We start from the raw sequence: 13,322 nt of genomic DNA on the forward strand, positions 1-13,322 counted from the left end.
TCTCCTGTAAACCTCCTGCAGTGTGGCTGCATCTTTCTGGCAATGCATTGCTCCTAGCTGGACATAAGATTTTAGCTGAGGTGCCACCAACACCCAACAGCCTAGAAAAATTACATCCTGGTTTTTATCTGTAGTGCCCATATCCTGCACCAAGATTATGGTGCTGGTTTGACTAGAGACAAGATTAATCCTCTAATACATAGAAGAAACCCAGGTGTAATGGAATCCCAAGCCACAGAGCTCCCATAAGTGCCCAGTGACTTATTTGTAATCAGAATGGGACTGAGGAAGCAAGCCAGGAAAGCTGAGTAAAAATCCTAAAATTCGGGCATGTGATTTTTTTCCCCTATGTACATTATGACGAAGTTCAGATTCACCAAGTGTAAACAGAACAATATTAAGATAACTAGAAAGGAACATATTCCCTTCCCACTTAAATTTGTTTCCCTTGCAGCTGACTCCCATGAGTTCACATACAGGAAGGATCTAGCTTAACCTGAATGAGAAGGATGTGATTAATGTGTCTGCCAGCAGAAGATAAGGCTTCAACATTTTTTCCTACTTCACAAGGAAGAAAAGAGGTGGTCGCCTTCTCTTCAAACCCTCACCTCTATAAGAACTCAGAATTGGCTAAGGAAATCCAAAACAAAGAAAGTTAGAAAAGACAATTACCAAACACAGACAAAATGGAAAAAAAAAGCTGAGGTGAAGCTACTTTATCACTTTAACCAAGCTTGGAACTCCATAAGAAAGTTTAGTTTCAAAGCTGTGGCAGCAGAAACATATCTCATGCTGTTAGCTCAGCCCTTGTGACTGTATCAATACAGATCTTACTTGATACACAGACATATTTTGGAAGAAATATATAATTTAAAACACTTTAGCAACATAACCCCTATCTGCCAGTACATGAGATGATCCTGGCACTGGCTGAGAAAAGAAACGTATTTATATGATTCAGTGTAGGACTCATACTTACTACATAAAAGTTAAGCCCTGAGAAGCCATCAGATTCAGATAAATGTAACTTGCCAAATGGTGTGAAAGAAATAAATGTGGGGTCAGCCTGATGGCAAGAGAAGTAGATTAGCACCGAAGCCTGACTAAAGTGTCAAAGTGGGGGCCTGGCTCATGAGAATAGTTCAGAAAATATCCTGGTCAGAGCTGCTGGATACTTTAGCTACCCTTGAACTTGGAAGCCCCCTTCATTTTAAGACTCCCAGGGATGCTCAGGTGCTCCAGCTTGAGCACATGGGTTTCCATGCTCTGGGGCAAATCCACAATAGGACTACACAAGTTCCTCAACAGGCCCAAACTCAATTAAAACAGAAGGGAAAATCTCAATTGGAACCTTAAATATAGTTAGCCTAGGTAATAGCGAGATGTCATTCACTGCTTTTCTGCCAGGTTGCTTGTCAAAGCTGCTTGTTGCATCTCACCTTATATTAAATCATAAGCTATTCAAAGAAGTCTTTGTCACTCATTACAACTGGTTTATGTAAGCTATGAAATTAAAGCCAGGAGAGACAATTGTGACCATCTAGATCATTTACTGTTTTTCCAGCAGGATGAAGGAATGCAGAAAGTCTAAAATGTCACAAAATTTTTAGTTCAGGATTTGATCTCCTTAACTAGATGCTTCCACACTAAAACAGTTACATGCACTCAGGGCTTGCGAAAGCTTCATGATATTTTCTTTTCCCCTTATAACCCATGTGCAGTATGAGAGGATTTAAAATGCCTGATAATAAAACACAAGCTGTATTGGGTTTGTGTGGCAAGGATTTGGTAGCAGGGGGGTTACAGGGATGGCTTCTGTGAGAAGCTGCTGGAAGCTTCCCCTGTGTCCCATGGAGCCAATGCCAGCCGGCTCCAAGACAGACCTGCCGCTGGCCAAGGCTGAGCCCATCAGGGATGGTGGTAGCGCCTCTGGGATAATGTATTTAAGAAGGGGAAAAAATTACTGCGCAACTGCAGCCAGAAGAGACGACTGAGAATGTGTGAGAGAAACAACCCTGCAGACCCCCAGGTCAGTGCAGAAGGAGGGGAGGAGATGCTCCAGGTGCCAGAGCAGAGGTTCCCCTGCAGCCCGTGGTGAAGACCATGGTGAGGCAGGCTGTCCCCCTGCAGCCCAGGGAGGTCCACAGGGGAGCAGATCTCCACCTGCAGCCCGGGGAGGACCCCACGCTGGAGCAGGTAGGTGCCCGAAGGTGGCTGTGACCCCGTGGGAAGCCCACGCTGGAGCAGGCTCCTGGCAGGACCTGCGGGAAGAGGAGCCCACACTGGAGAAGGTTTTCTGGCAGGACTTGTGACCCTGTGGGGGACCCACACTGGAGCAGTGTGTTCCTGAAGGACTGCACACCATGGAAGGGACCCACACTGGAGCAGGGGAAGAGTGATGAGTCCTGCCCCTGAGGAGGAAGGAGCGGCAGGGACAGTGTGTGATGAACTGACCCCAAACCTCCATTCCCCATCCCCCTCCGCTGCTTGGGGGAGGAGGTAGAGGAATCAGGAGTGAAGTTGAGCCCGGGAAGAAGGGACAGGTTGGGGGAAGGTGTTTTAAGGTTTGGGTTTTATTTCTCATTATCCTACTCTGATTTGATTGGTAATAAATTAATTTTCCCCAAGTTGAGTCGGTTTTGCCTGCAACAGTAATTGGTGAGTGATCTCTCCCTGCCCTTACCTCGACCCATGAGCTTTTTGTTATATTTCTCTCCCCTGCCCAGCTGAGGAGGGAGAGTGATAGAGAGGCTTTGGTGGGCACCTGGCGTCTGGCCAGGGTCAACCCACCACACAAGCCAAAACCTTCTTGGCAGCAAGCTAAAGTAGTGACAGAGTGCTGTGAAGTCTTTGAAATTGGATTGCACCAGTTAAGTGGAAAAGTAAGGGAAGCTGGTGCACACTGACAAAGGTTAGTGTACATAATGGTGGATGTGGTGATTAAGTCTCCAGAGCCCTGAAACATCAGCTCTTTTTTGTGTGTGGTTTACATGAGGCTGTTGGTTTGCTTTTGTTTAAAGTCATGGTTTGTTTAGGACAAACACTCACAAGAAAGGCTCAGACTGCTCCATCTCACAGAGAGAGCACTGTTTCATGACCCTATTTGAAGTTATTTTGCTCAGGACACCTTTAGCAACCAATGGAAAGTGAAAGAAAATTTGAAACTGAAATGGGAGGAAAGCTCTTAGATGTACTTCAGTGCAGTAGGTAACACTGGCTGGACAAAACTGGAAGCAGTGTGCCCATGATAGCCACCCACCATGAATCATACAATGATGATGCCAGATGAAGGATCAGAACAGGATTTGGCCAACCACCTGCTTAGATTAGTGTTCCCAGGAGAGCTGGCCTATCTGAGGAAGCGACAATTTTTGTAAGTTAAGAGTTTAGCAGCAAGAAAACACTTCAAGTGCTGTTAATGGAATGTAAGAAAGAAGTTGCAAACATCAAGGACATCACAGATCATGGGGGAGATATGTAACTCTAGACTGAAATTCTGGCTGCTGAGAAAACAGGTGAAAACAGTCAAAAAGCTTTTTAAGCCACAGAAAAAATATATCCTTGGCATTTGAAGGATTTTGTAAAAGGTCACTGAAACCCAGGATGTTCCAGATGAAATATATCAGGCTCAGCAATGCAGCACTTAAAGATAAGTTGTTTGTCTGTAAAGCTCCAATCAGCTCTATTTGAAATATGGCATGGACATACCATAGGCCTGCCTTCCAGTGTGCAGGAAGCATTTGATTCATGATTCTTAATTCCCTTTAAAAGCAGACCTTCTGCAACAAATGAACATGCAGAACTACCAGTTCTGTAGCTCTGCCCTAGACCAGACATGAACTGAACCAAGGCTGTACCCTGCAGTGGTACATGTGAGTAACAGAGAGGACTGGAATCCTGACTTCAGTGACAGTTGACCGTAGAAAACGGTTTATGAGTTTGGCTTTGGACTAAGCCTTAGCCTGTTAGCATTTAGCATGGTTTGTTTTACTGGGAGTCCTTCTGAAAAAGTCTTTTTCTATCAACCATATTTTCTTTCATCAGAAATTTTCCTGGAAGTTTGTCTGCTCCAGGTTCATCTTCAATGGTGTATTTGTTAGAAAAAATTGAAACAGTAGCTGAAATTTAGGAAACCTATGCAGAACTGCCAGTAACTGTGAAAATGCAATGAACATGCTGAAAAATAATACTGGCAAATGAAAATGAAAGTTCAATCTTGAGCTTCATTTCTCTGGTTTATTTTTTCATTAAAAAATTGCTAGCTTCTACTGGATAATCTACATCTTACGTTTATGCATACACCGAGAATTAAACTGCATGGTAATAACTATAACCCTTGTAATTAGTAACTAGCTGTTACAAAGCAAGTTATAAGGCAGAGGCATCGGTTCTGTCTCTACAATACAAGGCAGTACAAAACCGAACCTGCTAAGGTAGTACTTCTTCAGTATGGTGCCAGGTACACTTACCATGCAGATCTGAGTTTAGAAGTAGTAAAGCCATGTTTGTGCAGCAGAAGAGCTCTGCTTATTGGGTGCAGTGATGCCTGCAGGCCCAAACATGCAGCTCTACACTATACTACTGTACTTCTTGTTCTGCAGTTGACACTGGAAAAGATGGTTTAGGTCAATCCCAAACAATTAGTATAGACAAGACTTCAACAGCTTTTCTGTGTGCAATATCTTTCCAGGAACTGGGCTAGTTACACTCACAGCCATTAACACCAGAGCTTTGAAGAAACATCTATGTGTAGAGGAGAACCACTGCCTTTGTGTATACACAAAAGCCATGCCTACATATGGAGGCACACCAGATTTTTATCTCTAATTAAAGACTTGTAACTCAGTGAGTTCTTGCCCTCATAGAGGTTTCTCATAGTCTGTAAATTTGACTTTTTACACAAGATCTTAAAAAATTTATAGCTTCGTACCTGTGTTATAAACAGGAACCCAGTGGTAAAATTCGTTCTGGTAGGGAACTGTATCAAATTCACTGCACTGCATCTGACGAAAGGTTGGCAAGCCTTTGCGGCAGGGGCTAATGTTACACATCCGATAGCGTTTCCTTTCTCCAGTGCAGTAGTCTCCTCCAAATTGTGGTCTAGAAAAGGAACATTTAGATTGTGACATGAGATTCTGTGTAAAAAATAGTTTTAAAAGAGCAATGTCTTTCAGGTTGCAAGGGGATAACAAGGTGAATCTGAATCCTTGACAGGGTAGAGATACCATTCACATGTTCAAGTACCCAAACATGCCAGTATGGAGCACAGAGATCTAGATAAACTCTGTATCCCAAAGAAGTGCTTGGTGCATTGCCTGGCTGAGCTCACAACAAATTATTTCATTAAATGAACTCCCCCAAAATACCATATTTTCCAGAATGCTTGATGGTTCTTCCAGAAAAGCCAAGTGATTTCTGCTGTTAGGCACTCTCTTAGTGATTTCTGAAAATGAGATGTAGGGTCTTCATGAACTCAGATATGTATTAGAAAATCCTGCCTTTCATGTTCTGTCTATCAACTCATGTGGCTGAAGCTCAAACAAAGCTGATGACTAGAACAAGACATGAAAGGTGAGTCCTTGATTTCCCTCAGGAACAGATTGCCAGCTACTGTTTTCACCTGGCAGGTGTGGCAGTATTATTAAAGCAATATTTCTATTGTTTCTGCAAAGTCTGAATGCTAAATAACAGGATTTTTTCATTTTGTGTAGAAATAAGCTGCATGGAGAGTAAGGATTAAAGAACGAGATGACAATTCTAAAAGGTGAGCCAACTGAATTTCACACAGGTATGCTTAACTGGGAAGGAGAGCTGTTCAGTGTCTGTCTTGCTGTGGCACCTGCTGATAACAGTCTCATATAAAAGAGTTTCCAATGTCATAAGTACATCAAGGGTCTTGAATAAAAGGTAAGAAAAGATTGTGCACTCAGCTTACTCTGGGTTATCGCATGGTCTCTCTGCGCTCTGAACGCCTGCCCCACATGTCCTTGTGCAATGGGACCAGGATGACCAAAGGCCCCATCCGCCATGGATTGCTTCAGGAGTCTTGCCTACTGTAATGCACTCACCAGAGAAGCACCACTGAAGAGAGAAGAGAAAGGACAAACAGCTTAAGATCACCATCGCTGGAAAATGTTATTGTGAATTGTTTGTTATTTCAGTCCCTGAACGTCGAAAACTTAAGTGGAAGTGCAAATGGAGACGTCACAGGATGCCCCTCTTTCACGCTGAAAAATGACAGAGCTACTCATGGTTCCTCTGCTGCCCTTTTGCAGGCAGTGCAGCTTCCAGGCAGCATGGCTCACAGTCACCTTGTTTTCTCCACATCGAGTTCCATCTGCAGCTGCATCCAGTTTGGAGCGGCAGGAGCCTTTCACCGAGCACCAGAGTGTTTGGCAAAGGTTCTGGAAAAGAAAGAAAACTGCAGCAGTCTGAAGCAGAGCTGAACTTCTACAGCTAAGATTTTCAAAAGTCTTCCACAGTTTTGTACATCCATTTACAAAGCCTTTTAAGGGCTGTATTTCCAAAGGCAGATGTTCAGGGTTTTCCACAAAGTTAGCACCCACCAAGGGTCAAAATTTAGGAACTCCTTCTTGGTGTACAAGGAGGGACTATCTGACAAATACAAAGTGGTGAATACTTTCTGTCAAGTGAATTACTTGAACTACATGCATTCAAATATTCTCCTCATTGGCTGCTCAGCTCGCAGCTACACACCAGAAAAATGGCTTTATGAAGTTTGGGCACCACTGTTTATAGTGAAGGTGAACAGAGATTGTACTATTTGCATTTTATGAGTACTAATGAATACAATGTTCAATTTTGCATTGCTGTCTGCCTGAAAACATACAGTGAAATCAAAGGTTAGAGAAGCCAGCCAGGTAAGTAAAAACAATGTCATGTCTCCAAGTATAACAGCCAGGTTAATACTCATGGAGGTCCCAAAACTGGATGAGAAAAAAAGAGATCGAAACACAGGTCTCTTAAAACATCAGCCAAGCAGATGGCAAAGGGTATGATCTAAAAGAAGCAGTCCAGGCTAGCTAGCAGAGAAAAAAGCCTAGTGGGCTGCGTAGAGTAAGGGCCCTGGTTAGTGAATGCATGCATACTAAGTTACTCAGAAACTGGTGCCAGCTTAATGTAGTACCTTGCCAGTAAAGCACAGCATTTCAGCTGCTGCTCCACGTGCAGGGGTCAACTCCAGAGAAGGGACAAAAACTCCTGAGAGCTGACAAAGCTAGCAGGGCAAGAAACATTACAGCTACCTTATAACAAGTCTTCACTCAATCAGAGCTATTCTCTAGAGAGTGAGGACAGACATCAAGGGCTATCCCCCCCTCCTCAGTTCACATGCACACCAGCATCTCCTTTGGTTGACATGCAGGAGCCCTGCATGCTTGGGAACTCCTGAATGAGCAGGGCTTTGTGTGGAAGACCACTTCCCAGTTGGGGAAACCAGGGGTGTCAGAGAGACTGTGCACTCCCAACTGGAACAGCAGAAGCAAAAGCCCAGGGACTCTGGGCCAGGTCTTGGCTGAGGCTGTTTGAAACACAGAGTTCAGCACTGAGAGAGGGAACAGAGCTGGCAGCATCTACCTGTGAAGCAGGGATAGCTGTGTCATCAGAGGAAGGAGTCAATAAGAAGGATCTCACTAGCAACATCCACTGGGATTCTCAGAGCAAGCAACATGCCAGGTTTGGGAGCCAACACAGAAACTGGGCACTTGCAAAAATCCAGCCCCAATGAGCTAGCAGCAACGTTTGGCTGAGTGTGAAATGCAAAATTTGGTGCTGGTTTCTGACCTGCTTCTATTTAAAACAGCTAAGCTTGGGCACAGTCTGTTTTGAGAAAGTTGCCTTTTATTTACTTTCTGCATTGTGTGTTCACCTTGGTTGTCATCTAGAACACCAGAAAGAAAGTTGATAGTACAGAATATCTCAGAGCAGCCCAAATCTCCAGTTGGAATACAATGTCTGGGACATTGCATCTCGCCTCATTTAGCTGCTTTTTGGCAATGTATACAAGTCAAAGGTCGTTTTGCAGTTCCCTATCGATAGTTCAAGAGCAGCATTACTTAGCAACTCTTTGTTAAGCCATTGTTGTCAGGTTCTCAAGGCAGAGCTACGCAAGTGTTCTGGCTGATGAATTTTCTTTCATTATGAAATTCATCACTTATTTTAAATCTTGTATAAAGAATATGTTTTGTGCTTTTTAGTGTTTAAAGTGCACTCCTGCACTGTGTTTCAGACACCGGAGAAAGGCATAGGAACCGAACACAGCTTTCCACTGATGATTACATTTTTATGAAGTGCACTCATAGATTTCAAAGTCAAGAGTTCACAGAGGAAATTCTTTAGCTTTGCAAGAATTTTTCCATATTGATCTCCATGTAGCAGACCTTTTTTCCATCTTTAAGAATCCTGGAATAACAACAGTAAATGAAAAAGCACTGTTTACTGTGTGCTTTTGGAGGCAACAGCCAGAAATTCATGACGTTACCATGGACTCATTGCAAGGCAAGTGATTTTTATAAGCAGCAATACAGTATACACTTTCCACCCAATCTATAAGATCAGAGTTTGTGCCTTAAAGAAAATCTGAGTCCAAAAAAACCCAGTTTCACTGAAGTCAGTGAAAGTTTTGGAGGTAAAGAGAGGGCAATAAGATAAGGATTCTGAGCTCCTACACCCTGTCCTATAGGAAACTATGGATCTACCTACCACTTGGAAAATTCCTCCCCCTATTCTGTATTTTGCTTTTCTTTTCCTTATTAGAAGTATAATATTTAAGTACTTCACAAGATGCTTAGAGGACTTACTACCTAAATGGTTTGTGGAAACCACTATCTGAATTATAAACCTCAGTCTTTGCTAAGTGTAATCACTGAACCCTGGGACATCTTCAGCTAAGTACAGATTCTTCTCTCAAAAAGAATCTGTAGATTGAATTCAGTCAGATGCTGAAAGTTAGAGAACAAATGTAGCCTGGTCAGTGTTAAGTAAAGAGTGTTAAGTAAAGAGTGGAAAGGCAAAGAACAGACAGACTTCTTAGACAAAATGACTACACTGATCATGCAACATGCCAGGCAGACTATACTATTCACAATTCCTTTCCTTGCCAGTTCAGCTACCTGTAAAACACAGCCCTTCCACTAAAATGCAAAATGAGATTATACCAATTAATCTTCTGACATATGTCTAGCTGTAAAATTGGTTAATCAGGAGATGTCGAATGTAAAAGGCCTACTAGCTTCAAACTCAAGGAGAGGTAGAATGAACCAATACTGCAAAACTACCTTTAATTTTCTGTCTGTACCAACAGACAAATTATGGTAACTGAGGAAACTGGAACAGCAGGTAATGAAAGCAATCTTTCAATACCTGCTTCAGATTCAGTAGTTGCAGTTCAACACTGGTAATTATGTTATCTATTAAGGCTGAGAAGATAAATCAGAAATAATCTCCCTAATACAAAGGTAGATGAGGATACATGTAATTATCTGAATGGAATAAACAGTCAACATCAGCAGTCCCCAACCCACAGCTGTGCACAACACCTTGCCTAAAAAACACTCCAGCACTGCTGATAGCCATGATGCCACTTCTGCCACAGCCCTGTTTAACAAGGGGAGCAAGCTGGATGCTGTCTGCAATGTTTGCTGCATATTGCTGCCCAAAACACCGCAAAAATTAGCGATCACTTAGCTAGACTAACACTTGAAGCCACTGTTTCTGAACTGCTCTACGTAGAAAAATGCTGTACAGAGCCAAATAGCCCTGAACATGCTAGGTACAGTTAAAATACCATACCACTGCACCTTAGCTAATACAACCTGTTACTCTGCAGTGGCTCCTAGCTCTTGTAGAGAGTTGTGCTGCTATGACTATACTGCTCCTTTGCATCTTCATACAACACTGTTTTGCTGTGCTGTGAGACAACCCCAAGGTACTTTGTAAATTACATATTTCCACATAAAAAGCTCATATTTTATGGGGAAATAAAGATTCTTCAGGGTACGTAGACTGAAATTTCCTTTAATTAGTTAGACCATCAAGAGTGTGAAAAATCAGGACATAGGGGAAGAGAGCAAAATCCTGGTTTCTTCAGAAAACTCTTCCTGGAACTGAAAATTTGTTCACAGAATCGATTTGGTCAGTTGAAAGCTACAAGCTTGAAGTATCTTGATTTTTAAAATGGGATTTAAGCTGCATTGATAATTTACCTAAGATCAGTATTGTAAGTTTAAAACCCAATTGACTCTACTGCTGAAGGACAGGCATGTAACAATAGATATGGGGCCAGATCCAGTAAAGGTCTTGCAAAATACAAGGCAAACAGTGCAACAGCTCACTTCCAGAATCTGCAGAGTGGAATTGAAATAGTGTTAGGCAATGCCTGTGCTACACATCTGGCCTATGAGACTTGGAACATGCTGCATTTGTAGTTAGCAACTGAGGTTCACTGACTGCACTTCCACATCATTCAAGAAGGTTAAGTTCTTATTAAGAGAATGAAGAAAAACATACAGCACTTACATCCACATCTTCACAGAAAGTAGCATTGGAACCATACTGAAGCTGGCACTGGTGATGCACATCATAAATCACTCCAGGAGCAATGACTGGGGACTTTAAAACTTTTTTTTGGGGGATATCATCTAGACAGAATCCCCACCCACGGCTAAAAGACAAAAATTGCATATTAAAAAAAAACAACCCACAACCACACTTTTTTGACACTTCTATACAGACTTTCAATATCTAATTCTTAATGGTAATTTTTTATAGGGCCTTTGGAAAGAGTATTTTCAGATTCCAGCTAAGATATGCTGAAGTGCTGCAAACAAACAGCACTCCACCTAGTTAGCGAGGGTCACAAAGGCAAAATATAGTTTATTGAAGTGGAAATATTATGAGGTCATTATGGTTTGCGGTGTGGCTTCAGAGCACACCAAAGCCTCTGCTTAAAGTTATACCATATTGCTGCTCTTAAAAAGAACATAATGAATTTGAACAAGTCATTGAAGTCAAGCATATGTTATTGTGGGCAAGGGCAACATTTATGACATTCCATCAGAGTCCTTGATGGAAATGCTTCTTTCTTCCTGATAACTGCAAAAAGCTGCAGGTTGCACTAAACCTGAGCTGATATGACAAGACTTGAGTTCACTTCCAGAAAGCAAGAATATAATGGAGCTTTTCCCAAATACTAAGTAAGCAATAAGCTTGGGGTACACCCTCCATGGGAATTAACTCAAGCACACTACAAAAACCTACATCTAGTAATGTAATAATACAGGATTTACTTTAAACTCCACATAAATGTCTCATACACAGTTGTACTCATTTCAGGGAAATACTACAACCTGATCACTCACTCTAGGAAACGTGTGATGTATTCCTTGCTGCACTGTGACCAGGTGAGCGGAGTAGGATCATACTGCAGCTGTCGGGACATAATATATGGGCGCTTTCCAATGGGCTCACAGTCATTCTCTTTTCCATCATGCTGGATACCAAAACTGGAGATAAAAACCAACATCTAATAATTCCAGCTGATTGGCTGTACCACAACATCTATCTATGGGTTCCACACTGTGCTTAAAAAGACACTAAGGTTGCTTCTTCCCCTGGTGGGCTGTAGATACCTTTTGCTAAAAAGCCATATAGAAGATCTGACCCAAAGCCTACAAAAAAATCTACACTGCAATAGGCTTTCAAACATGTCTGTTACGTACAGTAATACTGACCAGCACAAAATAAAGAACAGGCTGTCAGAGCTATATGCAGGGGTATTTTTAAGCGAGTCAAAACGCTATTGCACAGTTGACCTGGGAGTCACAGTTTAAATCTCAGTTATGTTAAAGCTGCTAAAGCTAACAGCTTCCTAGCTCTTGGATCCCAGATTTGTACCACTTTAACAAAGATCAGGCTTTGTTACACTCTGTCTTACACTATCTTATAATCATGTCTCTATTGCTTGTTTCATCTCTTTTGAGACAGAGATAGTTTTCCAAATTACTGAACGTTCCGTGAATTAGCCTACAACCTCCAGTCTTTCTTCCTATTTAGCTTTCTCAAACTGTGCCTTACAAACAGACCTCCATGGCAGGTCTTCCCAACATGGTTCTCTCCAGCTTCTCTGACTTATTAAGGTATTTCTTTGTTCAACAACTTGTAAAAGTCATAAACATTAAAAACTTTGGGTGGGATTCAGCTGATTAAACATACATGCCTCCACGTCATTTCATCGTGAAGTAGATTATCTGCAATAATAAAATACAAGGATATTGACATATGACGATGTTGACACCTACACTGTTAACATCTGAAGCTGTATAAGCCCTTGTATGAAAGAGCAGAAAACTGACTCAGGTTGCGATTCAGTCATGGATCAAAATGAGTTCAAACCACTTAAGACTTTGTTTCTGGAAAATATAATTGTACCATGACTCAAATGTTCCAAAAGCAGGGCACTATCTCAGTCTGAATCAAATTCAGTAATGGCTCTGAGGTATAAAAGCACGTCTGTCCCCTTAGTGACAGGCTCCTTTCCATGAACAGGGTCTGCTGACACAGGAGATGGCGAACATCTAGAGGGACAGTATGGGAAAACATTGACTTTTGGCACCCAAGGAACGCGTGCATGGCTTTCTTCTCATTTTTTGTTCACCTGTTCTGACAGACTTTTATTGTTCATGTTTGAACTTTTTAACATATGTACTCTAACCTGGCTTGAGGGAAGGATGGTTTCATGTTCACAACAAGCCCTACAGTATTCAATTTTCTTTGTGGAAACAATTCTTAGAGGCAAGGCTCTGCACCACTCCTGCAAAGGCAAGTATAGCAGTACTCTCACAGCATTCAAAGGACAGTGAGTTACCAGTCACCCAGGCTAGACCAGGAGAAGGTCACACACTGCTCTAAGGAGAATAAGTGTCTTCAGATAACTAGTGTTAATGAAGAAAGCTCCCCACCAGCAAGAGGTTGTGGGAACCAAGTAACTAAACTCAAAGCACCCAGATCCAACTGTAATGATTTCAGCATTATTTACTTACACCATTTCCTTTCTGGCTATTGAGGGGTTGAATAAAGAAAGGCCAATTAATGGGTGACAGGATCAATACTTGAGTAATCTTTGTATGAGATTATTATTACTATATCCCATCAGGAAATACAGACTTCATCCTGACTGGTGGTTGGGTGCAGAATGAAAGTAATGTGATTGTAGATATAGCAGTGATCATGTCACCTAGCCAAGCAACATGGTCCAGCTGAAAAGTGCAGGCTTTATAGCCAAACTGGAATATCCATGAGATAGG

At 42.0% G+C, this 13,322-nt stretch overlaps 1 protein-coding gene across 5 annotated transcripts in view; it reads right to left on the reverse strand.

Annotated features, from left to right (window-relative positions):
* ADAMTS12 (ADAM metallopeptidase with thrombospondin type 1 motif 12) overlaps positions 1–13,322 on the reverse strand; it is a 167,240-nt gene that overhangs the window by 58,929 nt on the left and 94,989 nt on the right. For 4 of the 5 annotated variants that reach the window (XM_075020419.1, XM_075020418.1, XM_075020423.1 and 1 more), the window contains 5 exons: positions 11,379–11,522; positions 10,537–10,681; positions 6,312–6,404; positions 5,936–6,081; positions 4,931–5,100 (listed from right to left, as the gene is read on the reverse strand). In XM_075020419.1, the coding sequence (XP_074876520.1) occupies positions 4,931–5,100; positions 5,936–6,081; positions 6,312–6,404; positions 10,537–10,681; positions 11,379–11,522 (698 nt within the window). The remainder of the gene's footprint in view (positions 1–4,930; positions 5,101–5,935; positions 6,082–6,311; positions 6,405–10,536; positions 10,682–11,378; positions 11,523–13,322) is intronic. The other variant, XM_075020421.1, reaches the window with a different exon arrangement.

This window comes from Buteo buteo, chromosome Z (genome assembly GCF_964188355.1).
Source record: "Buteo buteo chromosome Z, bButBut1.hap1.1, whole genome shotgun sequence".
In the NCBI taxonomy this organism is placed as follows: Eukaryota; Metazoa; Chordata; class Aves; order Accipitriformes; family Accipitridae; genus Buteo; species Buteo buteo.